Below are 18,503 nucleotides of genomic sequence, written 5' to 3'. Positions count from 1 at the left end.
ACACACATGAACGTCAGAAAAACAACAAATCCTCCAACACTGCATGACAGCAGAGTAGCATTCTGAATTTAAACAAAGGTCAATGTATCTGATGGAACATTTTATATGGGGAGACATAATCCAATAATAAGAATAAAAGTTTTGAAATAGAAACTCCCAAATTTTCTATTTAAAAATGTATATTAATTTTAAATTAAAGCTTGTTTTTGTCCAGATTCCATGATATGTCTTTCTTTATGGGGTGGATTACCAAAACACTCCACGCATCTGCTGCTGGTTCGGCCCTTTAGTCAGATTTTAGAACTCCATGAGGCCTGGGAGTCAAAAGGTTTGCCCACCCGTGTCCTAGATCCTAGCTCTTGATGAGACAAAAAGTATTGAATATTCTGATTTTGAGAAAAGCTTGGTTTGAATTTAGAACCACTTCAAATCTGGTCAAATATCTTTAATGTCCAAAAACAAGGTTTGAAATCTTTGCCGTGCACGCTTGTAATTGTTTTTATTTTTATTTTGCATCTCGTGTTACTTTTTTAAGAGCAACAGGCCAGCCCAGATAATTTGAAGCACTTTTGCGGCCTAAAGTGATTTATAAGATTATTTGACAAATTGCATCAAAATCAAAATGGAGGCTAAGAGGGTGTTGAATTAACAGCCACCCGCCTCACATTTAGAAATCATAATCATTCCCTTATGCTGCCTCCAAGCCACGCAGCCACTCGCTGTTGCTGCAATGCAATGTTTTGCAAGAATTTTTCTGATTGTTTTGATTTTTGCCCTTTTAACACATGACGCACATCTTCTACCGTCATGCTTTTTCTGATCTGTCGCTAAAATTCGTCAATGTTTGTTTGAACATCTTGGGTTTTTTTTTCAGGTGGGTTCAGGTGAAGGGAAAGGCTTCAACGTGAATGTCGGATGGATGGGCGGCTTGAACCCTCCGATGGGCGACGCAGAATACCTGGCTGCATTTAGGTAAAAAAAATGTATAGTTCATATCTATACTCACATCATAATTGTTATTTTTGCTAAACCACGACATCAGATACAAACATTGTAATATGTGACTAATTTCAAACATCAGTTTTGCAAACAGTTCAGTATTTTTGATTTTTTTTTTTTGAATTTTTTAACCTCCTAAAAAAGAAAACGTCATGTCTGGCTCAAGACTTTTGATATCATTTTAATGTGTTCAAAGTTCAAAATCGGGCGACAAAAATGTAGCTCTTTCTGAATTTCACTGTTATCAGGAAAGGATTTAAACTCTGACAAAAAAGTATAGCTGTAATGTAAACTGCACATAAAAACATGTGCAACATGTTTGAAAATGTTTGCCCTAACAAGTTAATGGGGAGTTTCAGTCCGCAAGTTGAGCATTAAGCCTTCACATCACTCAGAAACGTCTTCCGATGCCCGCCGCTCTCAGCGTCGGCCGACACTGGACGCCAAACCACAACTTTATTTTCAACCACCATTCAAATAAGTCAGAGTCAATCCGTCAGCGCTATGAGTCACTGCAAATTATCAGCACATTAGATGAAACAGGCAACAGAACATGTCAGTCAAATGCATAATTTACCCCAACCCGCCTGTTTTTCATAGATTATATCTGCGTTATAGCAGTTATTCTGGAACACGGACTCATCCAAACCAGAATAAACCCAGTAAGCACTTTCATGCATTCCCTAAACTATTTACTCTTCCTCAAACAAACTTTAATTCTTGGATTATTAATTTAAAAATTAATTAACATAGACGTCGGAAAGGAAAATCTCCTCTTGTCTTCCTGTTTGTTTGGGGCTTTTAACCAAATATTGAATACAATTTAACTTCATTTAGCATCCCTATGGTCTGTAGAAAATGTACACCTTAAAGCCGTGTCACACAGCCACTACGGAGATTTTCGCATTTTCCACATATTAAATTGCGGTCTTTCGTGATAAATGCGTGAAATGTAATTCATACGTGTTTTTTTATGAGATGTATAAGCAAATTTGTTGCTTTCAACGACCGATCCACGTATGTCTAATGGAGGTTTCATGCATGTACCACCGACGTATAACTTTTATGTTGCGTATACGGTGCACATATCATGTTCAAATTATGTAATTGACGTAGGAATCTGTAAGGAATTACATATAAACATCACGATAATCACGCACGGTTCAGGTTCTACGGTGATTTACGTGTTCTTTGTGTGGTTTATTCGTACTTCCTCTGTGGTTTTCACGTGGTTCATTCGTGATACATCTGTGAAAATTTCACATGACGACCGCAGCTTTTCTCCCTGTATATGTAGTGGCTGTGTGAGATCTCCTGTACATTAAATATGAGTCAGGATTTGCTGCTTTGATGCAGTTTATATTCATGAATTAAAAAAAGAAAAGAGAAAAAGTTTCTGATTAACTTGCAGTATAGCAGAGTTGGATAGAAACCCACCAGATTGGTCTTCTCCTTATACTTTTCATTTCATTCAGGATTCATCCTGATTAAAAACCGCTTCGTTTGCACTCTACTGTAATAAGCACTGACTGTGTCTGTCAGCAACACCAGCTCCCCACCAGATGAACAAACAAAATGTATGCTACAGGGTGCTGCGAGCTGCAGACGCGCTGGGTGGGCCTCTCGTCAGAGCACAGATGCTAATGAGCTAACCCTATACTGGGGGAATCCATCCGCCCAATAGGCAGGCCTGAAAACACTAAGTCCAGTGATTACCAAAGCCTTGGAAGCTAATTAAGAGATAACTGGTCCTTTTCTGAGCAAAGCATCTGGGTTGTTTTTTTTTCCATCCTGTTTAGAAAATAGCAAGTTTTTTTCAAGTTTAAAACTTCCTCAGTTAACCACAGTTTAGTACCGAACTCCACTGTGTGTTACCCTTAAATTCAAACGAAAGCTCTGTAGAGGAGGAGCGTCCCGGTGGTCCAGTGGTTTGTGGCACAAACCGCACAGCTGCAATGTCCGGGTTGCTTATCCAGACAAGAGCCTTTGTCGTATGTCATTTTTGGGGAGAAGCAGCATTCCTCAGTAAGAGGTGAAACTTGTTAAAGCTCCTCTGGATATTAGGCATGGTGGCTGTTTTGTGCCTCACAACTCCCACACCACCTGTGGATGTATGATAGACACCAACAAAAAAAAACTACCTCTCCTCTAAAGTGTCACTAAACACTCAATATGTTGTCTCTACTGTGGAGTTGTGAGTGTAAATGACATGTGGGCAACGGCAAAAGCCTATTTCCCCCCCCCCCTTAGTTTAAAGATAAAGCCCACTAAATGCATTTCTATTGAACTGTTTCACACTTCTTCAAATAAATGATGAGGATTAATGCACAACACCCCAGGAGAAAAACATTTAACGGATCTTGATGTGATGTTTAGATGTTTAGGGGCATCTGTGCGGGTTTTGTAATTCAGTTTCGATTCGGTTTCCCCACGGAGCGTTTGAGTCCGGTGGGCTGGAACAAAACATGGCTGTTGATGTGTGTGCCCGTCTCACGGTGAGGATCAGTGACAGGGGAAATATTGCGGTGATGAGGATTGGTGGGACTCCATTATAACCGTGAGCGGGCTGCATTGAGATGAAGTGCAGGCGTGCATGTGGAAGATCACTAAGGTGGTCGGAGTTGAAGGTCTTCCTAATCACAGGTAGCAAGGCACACGCTTTAGTCCGGGAACGCTCATATTTTCTAGTGCATTTCCAAATGGCTACTGAGGAGCGATAAACTATGGAGGAGAGGAGAATAAAGCAAAAGAGGAGAAGTGGGGGTGCATTGTTAGGGAATCCAAAGGCGGTGTAATTAGGTCCAATGGATCCCAGATGGCTGGCTGTCAGTGACGTGAGAAGAGGGACGAGCTCTTAATAGAAACCAGACACACACAAATGCCTTTGAACTGCCGCTGAGAGAAAAAGAGCGAGTGAGAAAGAATCAAACGCGGCACGATCCGTGCACTTTTTCTAAAAAAGTGGTAGAGAAAGACAAAAGAAAAGCAGACGCAGAGCATAGAACCACGCTAAGTAGAGAATACAGCAGGTTAGGGTGTCTTTTTTTCTGAACATGTCAAAATTTTATGGACCAAAGAGTTTCACACTTCAAAGAAATCACCTAGAAATATGTTTAAAAAAAATCTGAAACACCCACTCCAATGGAAATTCTGTTTTTTTGGTGTTTCTTGATATGTTCTTGTAGCATTCTTCTCATGATGGAGGACATAACTTAAGAAAATGAAACTTAAATGTGCATTTCTGAGGTTTTTTTTCATTCAAATTGTTGTAACTCAGGAGCAGACAGAAAAATGCAGGTGGAGAAAGCCTGTAGCGGTGATGTGAGTTTTACATTTGGTGGGCCACAAGCTCCATTCTGATGCATCCACTTGCAGACAAATAGGTCTGGTTCAGAAATGTACGGCTGGTTAGCTCTGATATTGCTCGCCATTTTTGTTGCACTGCTAATGCTAGGTTGGGGGGTGTAAGGGGGTTCCAGCTAGTGGGAGAGAGTGTAAACAAAAGGATGATGGGAAATGAAGGCAAGCTTATGCCCACTAACAACAGTCTCATCCACAATTCAGAACCGAATTTCGAATGAACTACTGCTGCTTCACAGAAACCGTATCCTAGAAAACGACAGGATTTTTGCTAAAAACCGCAGAGAGTGAGACTTTAAATTTGACAAAAATGTTTTCTTGAAATAAAGAAATCTGCCAAAGGGGTAAGAAAAGTGGTCTTGTCTAGAATTCCTTTTTAAAGAAAAAACTTCTAGACACTAAAACTTGTCTTCTTAAACTAAAATGATTGAAAACCTTTCTCTGTAAGATTATCTATTAATTTAGTCTATTAATTTCAACCCAATGAAACCATTTGTAGCATAGTTGATACACACATTTTTGAGAACCCTTTCTCATTGACAGGATCCAAACTTTCATTGAAAACCCCGTTAAATATAGAGTTTTCTTGCTACGTTGTGGTTCACCTTTATCGGTCTCACTGTTTCACGGATTTTTGTCAGTGCAACTTTCCAACACTTTTTTTTTTAATTGGCTGCTGATCTTGTCAATCAATCTCCTCCATGCCATTTCTCCTGTAAAGAGACTTTGCATGTGCAGCTCGACAGACTTACATACATCTTTGATTGTTTGATCATCTATTATTCTCCTTTGTAGATTTAACATGTTATTTATGGAATGTAACCCCAGCCATAACACTGGAAACACTGTTTAACTGTTTAACATCAGTGTTTTCTGCCCTGTAGTTCATCCTTATTCCACTAGAGGCAATAGAAGGGCTTTAATGGCTGCTTCCATTAAATCTCAAAAACTTTTGGCGGAAAAACTTTTTTTTTCTGCTAATTTTTTAAAGTTAATGGTGAGAGTAACTCATCTATTGCTATTCGTTTTTTTAAATGACTACTTGCCATATTGAAAGAATGCAAAATTAATTGATAAGTAATTCTTTATAATAGAGTTACACCATGTTAAAAACAGCGTGTGGATTCAATTTGAGACTTAAAAACACTCGTCAATTTTTTTGTATCTTCAAGTAACACTTATGTGAGCAAAAACTCACCAAATTACCCAACGTATAATAACTAATACTATCTATATCTTTAAAAAAACGATATTGCAAAGGTTTTTGTGGATTTTATCGAAAGGGTTTAAAAAACATCTTAATCCCAATAAAATTAGAATTTTTCTACCAATTTATGAGGTAGATGACTGTAGAGGATTGAGTCACATTTCTACAGTGCACTTTTGCTTAGTGTACACTTCAAAAATTGAATTTTAAGAAAGTCAAAAGACTTTACAATGTCTTATTATCTGTTTAGCAGGAAAAACAATCTTATCCAGTAGTTTTTAAATGGCAAAATATTCTTAATTTTAGAAAACATGCTAAGAATTCATTTTTCTTACCCCAATGGAAGATTCATCCACTTATTTAAAGAAAATCTACCGTTTTTCTTTTTATTTTATTTTTATTTTACTTATTTCTAAAGGGCCGGTTTTTGCAATGTGTTTTTTAAAAAACTTTCCGGTTCATAAACACTTTCTTTAATCAGCCACGTTCTGCTTGACATCCATGCAGCTGCACACATTCACACCTTGAAGCAGCACCTCTTGGTGTTGGCTTCCAACCAGGACTGGATCAAGAACTGAGATCAAACATTTGGAACGTTGCCTCTGTTAATTTTTCATGCTTTTTTTGTAATCAAAAAGAGTATATGTGGTCTATAATCAGTTCCACTTTTATAGTTAAAAAGTCCTGCCTTGCATAAATCACATTAATCATCTCCACTATGTTTTGTTTTCCCTGTACAGAAAAAATGAGGATCCATACTGCAATTTATCCTTTTCTCCTTGCTAGGATTCTACTTCCATCGCGCTGACTTCCTTTTTGTCTCATATTTTTTTTTCTTCTGGCAAATGGCGCACACCTGTTAGAAACAGGACTTCTTAAATACAATCTCAAATGTCAGCAAATTCACAGAACTGAAGTGCTTGAACTTGACTTAAGAGCGTTTTCATGCACGTTCCTCTCCTTCATCTCAGAGCTGTGGTGATGCCCATCGCACACGAGTTCTCCCCTGAAGTTGTGCTGGTGTCCGCTGGCTTTGATGCTGTGGAGGGACATTCTGCTGCGCTGGGAGGCTACAAGGTTACCGCCAAATGTAAGCGAGAAGCTGGGCTGACGTTAAGCTCAGACAACTGTTGCTGGAGGGGGTCCTCCACTTTCCTGACATCTCCCTAGGGCATACTTACCTCTCCTTTTCTCCCCCCAGGTTTTGGCTTCCTGACTCGTCAGCTGATGTCGCTAGCCGGTGGCAGAGTGGTCCTCGCCCTGGAGGGGGGGCACGACCTCAAAGCCATCTGTGACGCCTCTGAAGCCTGCGTTAGCGCCCTGTTGGGCATGGAGGTAAGGCTTTGAATTGACACACAGGATATCCGTCTGCAGACTGTGAATTGCTGACTCTGTGATGTGTCTAAGGTGGAGCCCCTGTCCCAGTCTGTGCTGGACCAGAAGCCCTGTGAAAACGCAGTGCGCTCACTGCAGAGGGTCATCCAGGTTCAGGGTGAGAAAACAGTACCACCTGCAGCCCTTAGTGCCACACGTGCACTGGTCTTCAACCCGCTCAAGGAAGATTTCTCATTCTTTAGTGTTGCCACAGGGCAAAAGTGCCACCAATTATCGTGATAAGAAATTTAGGTTTATATTTGAGAATCAAACTAGACAAATGTTCTGAATGGTCAAACGTGCTCATCAAGGCTAGTTTTTCTGTTGTAGTTGGTCGTGCTCAAGACTCCCTCTCTGTTTTCGATGTAAATAAATTATTTTCAGCAATAATTTAGTAGCCAACTCTCAGTCAGCTAACTGAACGATGGCACTTTTTGTGTAAAAAAATGTCAGTCAATTATTTTAATAATTATTTATACAGTTATCTGCAAAAAAGCTTCCTTTGTAAAACTACCACAAACCAAAGCTGTTAGATGGCATCACTTTTGGAAAAGTACAAGCTTTTCTTCTGTGATGTTATGAAATGGAAGCGGAAGAGGCATTTTCAGGAAGATTTCTCAAAATGTTCCTCAAAAGCTGCATGACTCTTTCTGTCTGAGAAATGCTGTCTGAATGTGGAAGCAGACTTCCTATTATTAGGCTGCTCTTTCTGTGCATAAACCTTTAGGCGGTTGGTGGATCATTTTAGCCCATTAGTATCTGTGACAGTCAAGGGCAGAGACGTCCAACGGGGAAGATCGTCCAAAATCAACATTGTTCATGCATTTTTATAAGAAAGTTTGTTAGATTTAAATATGCAAAGCCAAGAGGATTTATTTAATTTACTGAAAAAGATTGCATGAGGTCATCTTTTTGAGATTATAAAAGTAAGAGTGAAACTATAATAATCGTATTGATCCAGAAACAAAACCGACAGAAGTTTAAAGCAGCACTCGTAGCCTGTCATGTAAAAGGCAGAGGATGGATGTGTCTTTGATGTCAATTTTAAAAAGAAAATTAATAAAAATGTCACAATGAATCAATATCAAAAAATGTTATGAACCCTGTCAAGGTTAACAGCACAATGGAGAACCATTCAGGAGGCACTTTATTAGATTTAGTGTAACTTGCACACAGAACACTTTATTTTCAGCATTTGATAAATTCTGAATTATTTATCTAGTTTTATAAAAATGTAGTTCATTCTGAAAACAACATTAAATAGATTCTCAGGATAAGAAGACAAATAAATGTGTAAATTTAGTCATCATCGGTTGTGAACTGAGTACATGAGGAGCCGATTCGTTGCTAGCAAAATTTTTTTTGTTTTTTTAAGTTTAGGTGCTTTTTTTGCTTAAGCATGAAATCATTTTAAAAGAGAATTGTTTTGGACTCTCTTCTTTGTTATGGAAACTGTCACAGTAATTTCGAGTTTATCTAAAAAATAGAATCTGTATCTTGGAAAAGTTTAACTGTTGAGTCTAAGGATGGTGACAGTTAAAGGTTTTTGCTCTATTAGCACTCTTCCTCCTCATTACTGCTGCATTCTGACCACCTTTCCTCCTTTACATCCCTGTCTCCCATCCCTCCCTCCAGCTGTCCCACCCACAGACAGAAACACACACATACACACACACACCCACACACACACACACATACCCCCCACCCCCCACCCCACCCACACACACACACACAGCCACCCTGGCTCTAATTATCTTCAAACACTTTTCTGGCACACGACCTTCACAACATCCCCTCCTGATTGCGCACAAATGTTATCCCAACCAAATTAGATTAATTAAAAATATTTGAATAGCCACAGGAATGTTAAACCCATAATTCAGGCTCGGGGTGAAATATATGAAAGTTGCATGCACAGCCAGAGCACATTCTTACGCACAACTACAACTTTTCTTTCTTTCGTTCTTTCTTTTTTTTGTTTCTCCAGATTAAACCTTAGTTTATGCGCAAATACAAAAACATTGCTTATGTTATCACTAAACAGCGACAAGTAGGTGATCAAGCTCTAAGTAGTGCTTAAAGGCTTTTTTTCCATGTATTACACTGCAGACAGCCTTAAAATAAAAAAAAAAGAAGAGGAAAATCTGTATTCTGTCCATGATGCAACAATCTTTTACCTAACAAAAAATATCAAAATCTAGAGACAAGGAGTTCCAAATAAGAATTCAAAATATAAATTTAACAGCTAACTGTTATAATTGCTTACAAATGAGTGCTATACAGCAAAATTATATGTATTTTCTTGCTAGTTCTAAGTAAAGAATGTGCATTTCTTGAGTGTTGATATCCCTAGTTGTAGTTTATTTTGATTACAGAGACAAAAAAGTAGTGTAATAAGTGGAAATGACTCGTTGTAGAAAAAAAAGTAAACAAAATTAGCCCATAAATAGATTTCGGCCTGTTGGAGAACATGTGTACATGGAAAAAAAGCTTTTTAATTAAAAATCTTATACTTTTTAGTGCATCTTAATAAATCCTCATCCGATCTAAAACTACTTCTTATTCTTAGAACATGAATCTAAATTTTTGTTTCCAAAATTATGACTCTAAAATAAAATCTTTATAATTGAGCCAAAAATTGCTTTTTTTGAGTCGTAAATCAAGTTTTTCCATTGTTTTCTATTGTTTTTTTATTGTTTTTTTTAACAATAATTTCCTTGTTTTTTGATCCTAGCTCTTAATGTGACAAAAAAGTCTCGACTGTACTGATTTTGAGAAAAGCTTAGAGCAAAGAGACTTTTAAACAACTTCAAATTTCAAAACTTGAATGTCTAAAAACAAAATTTGAAATCTTTTCAAGTTTAAACTACTTTGACATGCAAGACAAAGAAATAATGACTGAACAACAGGCTTGAATCTTTCTGCCTCAGGTGAATTCTGGCAGAGTGTGAGGGATTCTGCCGCCACCGTGGATCTGTCCTACCTGCAGGCGCAGAGACAAAGGCTTAGGCGGGACTCCGACAGTGAGGCTGTCAGCGCCATCGCCTCCCTGTCCATGGGATCGCTCACATCTGAGAGGCAAGGGGAACATCAGCATTAATATCCACCACTAAAGCATCAAAGACATTTTTTCTTTAAAACCAAACGTTTCTTGTTTTTAAGGAAACAGCAGGAAAAAAAGTCGGAGAAAATGGATTCCCTTTGAGGAAAGAGCTGCCATGCTGCTGCCTTCAAACTAATCTCAGTGGAAACTCACACATTTACACAAAGTTTGGATCATCACTGGAAGCAGATCTCACCTTGGGCAGAAGTTGCATTGCTGCAGACTGCAGTCCGACCACCTTGATTCTTGCACACACTGCAGACCAGCGTTCATTTTAAATTAACAACAACAAAAACGGATTTATGAAGAGCCTTTTACTGTTTGGAAGCACCTAGTGCAACATGAACAAATATGAGAGGAGGCCCGTCTCTGTGACTGAAAATATTGACTTTGTTCATGACTCCTGCAGGACCTTCTTAGAGTCTTTTAGCTTTGAAGGTTTAGTGAAACCAGAAAGGAAGACGACGAGTGAAGGAGAGCCGGCGTGCTCTGTACGCTTAAGATAAGTCAGATGATGAAAATTCGATGAAGGAAACATTCCTTCTGATCCTCTTGCACTGCGTTATTTTGGACCTGGACAAGATGCTAGAAAAGCATGTTGACAATCATACATCTTGTTTGTTCCTGGTTTTGCTTCATTTGAATATTAGTTTGACCCGTTGGCGACCAATTCTGGGAATGTCAGCGGGAGATATTTTAAAGAAACCAGAAATTCAAAGTGAAGCTACAATGGAGTCTGATACATGTGTTTCATATTGTTTTCTGTGTCCACATATTTTCCCTGAACTTCTTTCTTCTTTTTTTTTGTTGGCATGTCAGGCGAGCATATGCAGCACGGCTTCAGAAAGCTGCACTTATTGTTGTTGTCTCCCTGACATGGTTCTTCAATATTTAAATATGCTGTAGTTTGCCGTGGTGGCGATAGTCCCAGCCGTGAAGAGCTGGTACCTCTGGTCACTGGGGCGAGGTCGCAGTATCCAGGGATGCAGACATTTTTGCACCCAATCTGACGTGACCACTCATGCATCGTCAACGTGATGCATTTAAAAATCTTAAAACAATCTTAAAGTGCACTTAAGCAGCCCTCAGACACGAGGGGCCGGAATCTCAATCCCTTCTCATGTTAGGCGGACCAGTGTTTCTTCCTGTGGATTAGCATTCCTGCTGTGTTGGATCTTTGTCTTTTTGATCAAACCTGATCAGTTATTCTCCCGCGAAGTGCTGTCCTGATTTAGGCAGCATCTGACCTCTCAGATTTAGCAGTGAAGTAGCTGAATGTTCAGTCAGGGATGTCTGCATGGTGCATTTAGACACAGGTTAAGCGCAACCAAAGTTTACAGTGGGCTGTTTCTGGACAAGCAAAGACTTCAAAGACTTTGAGGAGTTTGTGAATGTTTTTTTTTTCTTTAATATATCCAAACAGTCAAAAAAGCACCAAATGCAGAGACGTATAAACAAATTCAAATGACATGACGTGTATTTATACTTTGTCTTTGAAGTGCTCTCTGCGTGTCTAACACAGCTATGATGGTGCTAATACAGTATGTTTGCTTTTCTTTCGGTTTAGCTCTGTCCTGATGCTGCGTCCTGCGTGCAACAAAAGTCTGTCCGGAGTTTGTTAATGTTATGAAAATGTGAAAACATTGAGGAAGCAGCTGCGCGTCAGCTTTGATGGCCCGACAAGCCGATTGTAGCTAGATAGTCTGCCACGACATCAACCTGACAAACCGCAATGTCTTAACTTTTTGGTCTTAATTGATGCTAAATAAACTATTTTTGTAATTGAGCCGTAAAAAAAAATGGTATTCATCGAAAGACCAAATTAACAAAAGAATTGTCTTTTTTAACCTGTGAAAGGCTAAACACTGTGCGCCACGTTGTTACTGACTTTTTTTTTCTGTGCAGTACCACAGATGCTGACAGATCATATGCTTTTTCTTGATTGTTTCTATTTTGTTTCCAGAATTCTCTAATAAAAGTAAATTATATATTTGAGTCTGCTTCCTTGATTGTGCATTTAGAGGGCCAACACATGGATGATCCAAATGCCAGTGAGTACATTTTTATTGTCCAAAGGAGATGACACGAGACAAAACGATTCAAAGCAAATGGAAAATAGTACAAAAAGAAACGAGAGCAACCACTTACACAAGAATCAGATCATCTGTGCACGTTATCAATATGGCCTGTTTGCTAGAACTCTTATAGCTCCATGAGTTTACTGTACTTATCATTTTTAAGCTGCTAACTTCAAAGCACAGACCTCACTGATGGACAAGTGGCTGAACCGTACATTTTTTGTCTTTAAAGCAGAGTAACATGGGGTGTTAACGGTATTTAACAGAAATATACACAAAAAAATACACAAAAAGTTATCCAGTTGCTGCAGCACAACAAAGTTGAAGCTCAATGTCAGATTCCTCAAGCTCTTCTTCTTTACTTTAGAGCCAGAGTGATTAGCTTATTAGCATCTTAGCTGTAAACATTCATTGGCTGTGACCGCCCTCCAACCATCCCTGTGCCAGTATCATTAATCATCTTAATGTCTGTCAGGCAGCGAGTCGTCTCTGGAGAGGAGACGGGTGGATGTCACTGAGGGCACTCGAACCAGCAGCCACTTTGTTCCATTGTCACCGCAGGCCAGCTGTTTGTTTTCTCTATTTTTTGTTTGCTTGTTCAGAAGTTCACTGCTTTCACATCTCCACTGAGTTTCAGGAGGTGGAGGCCGTGTGGCTGCATCATGATGAGTCACGTCCACGGAAGAAAAAGAGAAGCTTCAGTCTCACAGACGGGAAAATGTCGGAGCGAGACCGGAGAGAGGTTCTTCAGGTTTGGAGAATTTCCCATTTGTCCATTTGTCTCTGAAGGAGTAAAAGACAAACATGAGCTGACGGGACAAAAGTAAAACTTTGAGGCTGCTTGGGAGGAGACTTTGACGGTCTGAAGTCATAAAAACCAGCATAAACAAATAAACAAACACTTTTTGTTTAGTGGAAGGTGGAAAAATCCCTGCAGCTCTTTAAATTGACCTTGTTTTAACGAGCACGCAATTCATCCGCAGCTGTAATTACAGCTCTGTTTCCGTGTTTCAGGGGGGAAAAAACATAAGAAGTTAGATAAGTGTTTCTTTTTTACATTCTTCCTTTTTTTTTAAATTAAGTTTGAGGAGCAGCCTTGTCTTTTGTTGTTGTTGGCTTTTTTTTTTTTTTTGTCTTCAAATTCATTAAAAAAGATTTTAGGTTTCCCTGTTTGACTTATCTAACTGAAAACGTGTCTTTTTGTTGTTTATTTTTAGTTTAAATCAGAATGTTGGCCAAAACGCAAGTTCAGACAGATGACGCAAACAAATCACAGCATGCACACACACACACACACACAATCCTCCCACCTGTTTGGACTTCTACAGATGACTATCTGGATCCCATCTTTGAAAATGTGGATGAACTGGACACAAAAAGCTTCTCTTTTTTCTTCTTTTTGGCCCAAATCAGCCAAAAGTTAGTCAGTTATTTCATAAACACAGAAGATGATCCAACAGTCCAAGCTGTGGCACACACACAGGTGCACCAGAGCCAGGAGTTTCAGCACAGAGAGAACTATTGTGACTGAACTCTAAACAAAAAGAGGAGTGTTTGACTCAACACTGCGTTCTATTATCCATGTAATCTCTCACGGGCTCAGACTTCCTTTTTTGTATTAACACATCATGTGTTTATGTCTGTTTATGTCAGATAATGAAGGCACGCTTCTTTATGTAGATAAATAACATAAATAAATCAGAAGTCTGGCGAACAAAGGCCTGTCCCTTTAGTGCAAATTGTCCACATTCGTAAATTTTATGCCTCAGTGGACTTAATATGTTTCCATTATTACATATGTGTTTAAAAATCTAATTGAAAAAATCAGATTTTTAAGCTATTGCTTAATCAGTTTCTTTATTTAGATTAATTGACCTATAAAATACTCAAATTGAAAGTTTCCTGACCCTTTCCAACCTTGTCTCCCTCCTAAAGCCGTGTATCTGGGTGGGTTGCAGGCCTTTACTTTCTAGCAGTCTCTCCTGCAGAGCTGATGATAACAGGCAGAGCCAGCAAAGTGTGGATAATGACAGCAACAATGCATTCAAGGACACTTGGCTCCACATGCAAGAGCCTCAGCTTTCTGTCCACAGCGCGGACTGGAGCGCATCCACGCCTGCTGTGGAGAGCGCTGCAGGTTTAAAAGGACTTCAGAGTGGAACACCTGCAGCGTGCACATGGGAGGCAGCTGTTTATGTGTGTCTGGACACTGTTTGGAGTGCATATGCTGCATGGAAAAGTGCTTGATTCTTGCCGCAGACAGTTCGCAGTTACTTCACATCTGCAGTCATACAGATTTCTGCGGTCTGTGTAAAATGTGATTACCTTAACCTGTCAACGAGCAGATGAGGAAGTCTGCACCTCAAAATCCAACCCTCACTTCCACTCATTTTGCACTTAAAAAATGTTTTGTGAGCCGTCCTGGCTCCCTTGTAAAAAAAAAAAATCAAGTTCAGAGTCTGACAGAGAAGAAACCAAACAGGAGATGAGAAAGATTAAATCTTCAAGTGTATTCCTGTTTGTGCACACGTTTGCACAGCCACACACATTGTTTCAGAGAAGGCTAATTAATGCTAACTCTATGCACATAAACAAACACCCACATGAACATGCACAGACACACTCAGGCCCCTGCGTCTGACCCTAACCCTGCTACACACCTTACTAATACCTCACAACTGTTTTCAATCTAAAGGTTCCTGCTTGTCTGGACCCAGCGAGGCCTGATTGCACGATACAGGATCCTGAGGAAAGAGGGCAAGGCTGCAGGGGGAGAGGGAGTGATGTGCCTCCGTTTCTTTTCTTTTTTTTTCTTTACTCCCCTTCTTTTCTCCCCCCTTCATGCGGTACCTGCGCAGAAATCTGGTGTCTGTTAAAGTGGTCGAAAAAGCAAAACAGACCCTGGAGATTGTGTGGAAAACATTTGTCTGAAATTCATCAGAGATCTGTCAAACATCGGTGCACCAGGGGGGAAGATCATTGAGAGGGAAACAGTCCCTATAAGTTTGTAAAATGACACAACTTTTTCCTGCTTTGATCATATTAGAATTTTTTTTCTATAGTGTTTGTCAATTGATTTGACTGCTAGAGACCTGTGAGTGATTTAAAAGTACAGACTGAGTGAAGTCTGTTTTTTTGGATTAATTAAAGGAAAATTAATAATTTTTGACTCTCAAAAGCATTTCATCGCTAAGCCACTCAGCAAAGATAAGAAAAAGATTAGTCAGATGAATTTAGACTTTTTAGGATCATGTTTGAATGTTACTTTTTTACAAAATAAAAATAGGAATTGTTAATCAGATCCTGATTTTTTTTATTCTTGTAAAGCCTGTTTTTATAAATCCACCCAAAATAAACGGTGCAATAATTTTTTATTTTTTAATCTTTTTATTTCAGCAAAAATCCTCTAAAACTCCCAGAAACTAAACAGTTTTAAGGAAACTCAAATAAAGAAAATAGACACTTGCATCTTTTCTTCTGATGTTGAGCAGTTATGAAAATTCTCAATAGCAGCCACTGAGATGCAAACCAAACGTTTTATATGAGATGAATAAAAAAGGGCGTTTAAAACATTTTCGTAAATTACTGGGATCAAGAAAATTTATTTTCTTCATTTCAAAATAAAATAGTTAAAAATCAGGAAAAAACAGAAAGCATTTAAGTGCTTGGAAAAAAAAGTGGGTAGAAGAACAACAATATTAATTCCCAGCTGCAATCTCACAATAGTTAGTTTTGCAACAACATCCCACATTTAAAAAATCTAATGAAATGACTGTTTTGTCTGATTAAACATGAATTCTAACTCTAAACCCATTCTCATTATTGTATTTCTCTTTTCAACGGTTCAGCATTTATTCTCTATATGTTTGGGTTTTTTTAGGTGTCCAGTTAGCAATAGCCGTTACCTTAAAGACTTGTACAAAAACAGTTATTTTAAGCTAAATCCACAGAAGTGTGTCAGGGCTAACGGTGACTTTTTTCTGTTTTCTGTGTGCATGGAGTTGTTTTTGCTTTTAGTTCATACCTGAGGGGCTGAGGTGGAGTGACTTGCTGCTCTTGACAAATCTGTAGGACTGGCATGGCAGAAAAGTAAAGAGTGCAGGGAAAGGGCAACAGCATTTTTGCATCAGGAAAGCATTTAAACGAGGCCAACGGCCGTGCAGCGAGGCACCGCTGAACAAATGTCTGCAGAGGTTTGAGATGAAAGGGTTAAAATCAGACCGTGAGCCAAGAAGTCACAGAGTCAGAGGTCAGGAAATGGATGCAAACACAGACAAGGGTGGAGAGGGAGAAGGATTGAAATGTGGACACAAGAGGGAGTTTGAGAAGCTTGAGGGGTGGGGGGGGGGGTCTTAATGGCTGGTGGACATGGCCCAGGCACCCTCCATCCTCCAGACAGAGAAAGCGTAGCTGAGTCTTTCGTGGGCCAGGTAGTTGCAGCTGGCCAGCTTGGCGTCCATCTCGTCGCTCTGCAGGACCTGGTACAGGAAGTCGATGTAGCGAGAAGCCAGCTTGAGGATCTGGATCTTGCTCAGCTTGTCTGAGGGCAGCGTGGGGATAATTTTGCGCAGAGAGGCAAAGGCGTCGTTCAACGACTGGGTACGCTGGCGCTCCCGCACGTTGGCAATAACCCGCTGAGAGTGGAGTTCCTCAAAAGGGGGCTCAGACCTGGGACCCAAAGACGTGGGGGCCAGTGACACGACCGCTGTCGGGCTTTTCTTGGGCCGCTTTGGCCCGCTTGGCAGCAGGCTGCTGGGGCTGCCCGTGCAACTCTCCTCTGCCTGACTCAGGCTCTCCTTCTTGGGATAAGGGGAGCGTTTTCGATTTCCTTGTTGGAGGGACTTTTTGGATCCTCTCTCCAGCTCCTCTTCGCTGGCCCCCATCCCTCCTTCAGGGGAATTGGTGCAGGACACCTCTTCTCTCATGGCGACCTTCCAGCCTCCTCCACGACAACAGGAGTCTCTGCGGCTTCTTTTTACTTCACCTTCTCTGACGCTCTCAGCAAACCTCACAACTTCTGGAAAAAAAAAGTTTTTGCTTTCAACAAAGTTACGGCTGCTGAAGCTCCATCGGATCAGCTGCCGGGCTGTCCAGTTTCCTGGTTACCTTGTTAAACTTCTCACATTCCCCCTTCAGCCTGCCAGACAGAACAACAAACCATCTGACAGGCACGCCAACCTCCACATCTTTTATAGCCAAGCGCTAACCCAGATCCTACGGGCACTTCTCATTGGCTCCGAGGACTTCCAGAAGGTGCGGTTGAGCCTTGGACTGCTAAGCAGGCAGGAAGTGTGCAATAGTTGGGCGGGTGATAGGGGAAAGGGGGTAAGTGGAGCTCCTAGCCAATAAGAAGTGCAGTATCTAATGCTGCAGAGATGTCTGAAGCTTTATGGGTTCCAGATTTCTCCTGAAACGTCAGTCTGCCTGCATCCTAGTGCGTATGTAAACCGGCAGTAGTTATTTGTGTTGTCACATCTTTACCTCTGATCATGGCGTCGGAGACAAGTGACGGTTCATAAGGACTTTTTTTTGCCTTCATTTTTTTTTATAGTAATTAAAACAGTCATTAAAACAGATGGTGACACATAAAAAGTATGGATTTGAAGAATAAATGGGAAAGTTAGGTCCAATTCTGTCATTGAAAGTGGTCTAGATGACCCAGCCGTTGGACTTTTACTCCAAGAATCCTAAAAGTGGCGCATTTCAGTAGTGGAACAATGACCTCCGTGTGAAATTCCTGTATTTTTACTCATGCAGCCATGATTGGAGGGAGCAGGATTTCTCGCACTTATCTTCTTGTGCAGGTCCTAAAAATGTTGCCCTCCAAACTGAACCTGTGTTTTGAGTTCACGCACAAACTCCTCGTTTACCACGCCTGACATCAGCTGTCCGACTCCTCTGGGTTAGGATGAGAGCGCAGGCAGGACCCTGAACAACCCCTGACCTCAGTGGCCCGCAGACCTTGCTCTACAGAGGTGAGGGAGCACCTAATTGTGGCATCAATGGCCTCGGGGCAGAGCCAGCACATGTTCCACCTCCTCACATCTGGATCTGCATCGACTCAGGCACATTTTCCTCATGCTGGCAGTCATGAAACAGCAGGTAGGCCCTGAGAAAATGACAGGAGGCTTTGCTTGTCCAATCTGCGCACTCTACAATTCAGACCAATTACTAAATCTTGCATAAATCCAACGTTGAGTCGGCCTCAAGTTTTTCCAGAAAAACATCCGTTTATACCTGCATGCGTCACGACAGTGACTCATCTGTGGAGCATTTCATAGAATCTCAAGGGAAGGTTTCGGTTTCCGCTTTTTAAAGCTGCAGAAATCTTGGACTTTTTGGTGACAGCATGCTTGGTGGTGGTCTTCATGTTTACTGGTAT

General features: G+C 40.3%; 2 protein-coding genes across 6 annotated transcripts in view; one reads left to right on the top strand and one right to left on the bottom strand.

Moving 5' to 3' along the window:
- LOC101172488 (histone deacetylase 7) overlaps positions 1 to 12,031 on the top strand; it is a 52,113-nt gene extending 40,082 nt beyond the window's left edge. For all 3 annotated transcript variants that reach the window (XM_023955249.1, XM_023955251.1, XM_011475572.2), the window contains exons 20-25: positions 875 to 972; positions 6,538 to 6,656; positions 6,768 to 6,901; positions 6,974 to 7,058; positions 9,871 to 10,018; positions 10,103 to 12,031. In XM_023955249.1, coding sequence (XP_023811017.1) covers positions 875 to 972; positions 6,538 to 6,656; positions 6,768 to 6,901; positions 6,974 to 7,058; positions 9,871 to 10,018; positions 10,103 to 10,145 — 627 coding nt within the window. In that variant the 3' untranslated portion in view covers positions 10,146 to 12,031. The remainder of the gene's footprint in view (positions 1 to 874; positions 973 to 6,537; positions 6,657 to 6,767; positions 6,902 to 6,973; positions 7,059 to 9,870; positions 10,019 to 10,102) is intronic.
- A 58-nt stretch (positions 12,032 to 12,089) lies between these two features.
- Positions 12,090 to 17,339, bottom strand: LOC101165973 (twist-related protein 2-like). Of its 3 annotated transcripts, XM_011475566.2 has the most exons (3): positions 17,228 to 17,334; positions 16,146 to 17,138; positions 12,090 to 12,904 (listed from the first exon to the last, which is right to left on the bottom strand). In XM_011475566.2, the coding sequence occupies exon 2, from the start codon at positions 17,044 to 17,046 to the stop codon at positions 16,474 to 16,476; it is 573 nt and encodes a 190-aa protein (XP_011473868.1). In that variant the 5' UTR covers positions 17,047 to 17,138; positions 17,228 to 17,334; the 3' UTR covers positions 12,090 to 12,904; positions 16,146 to 16,473.
- Positions 17,340 to 18,503: the final 1,164 nt, after the last annotated feature.

This window comes from Oryzias latipes, chromosome 5, assembly GCF_002234675.1.
Source record: "Oryzias latipes chromosome 5, ASM223467v1".
In the NCBI taxonomy this organism is placed as follows: domain Eukaryota; kingdom Metazoa; phylum Chordata; class Actinopteri; order Beloniformes; family Adrianichthyidae; genus Oryzias; species Oryzias latipes.
Note: the sequence above shows the minus strand (reverse complement) of the source record. Positions and strands in the feature narration are given on the sequence as shown.

Bases quoted from the DNA above. Each gene is read 5' to 3' on its own strand.
- LOC101165973 (XM_011475566.2), bottom strand. From the start codon at position 17,046: ATGAGAGAAGAGGTGTCCTGCACCAATTCCCCTGAAGGAGGGATGGGG.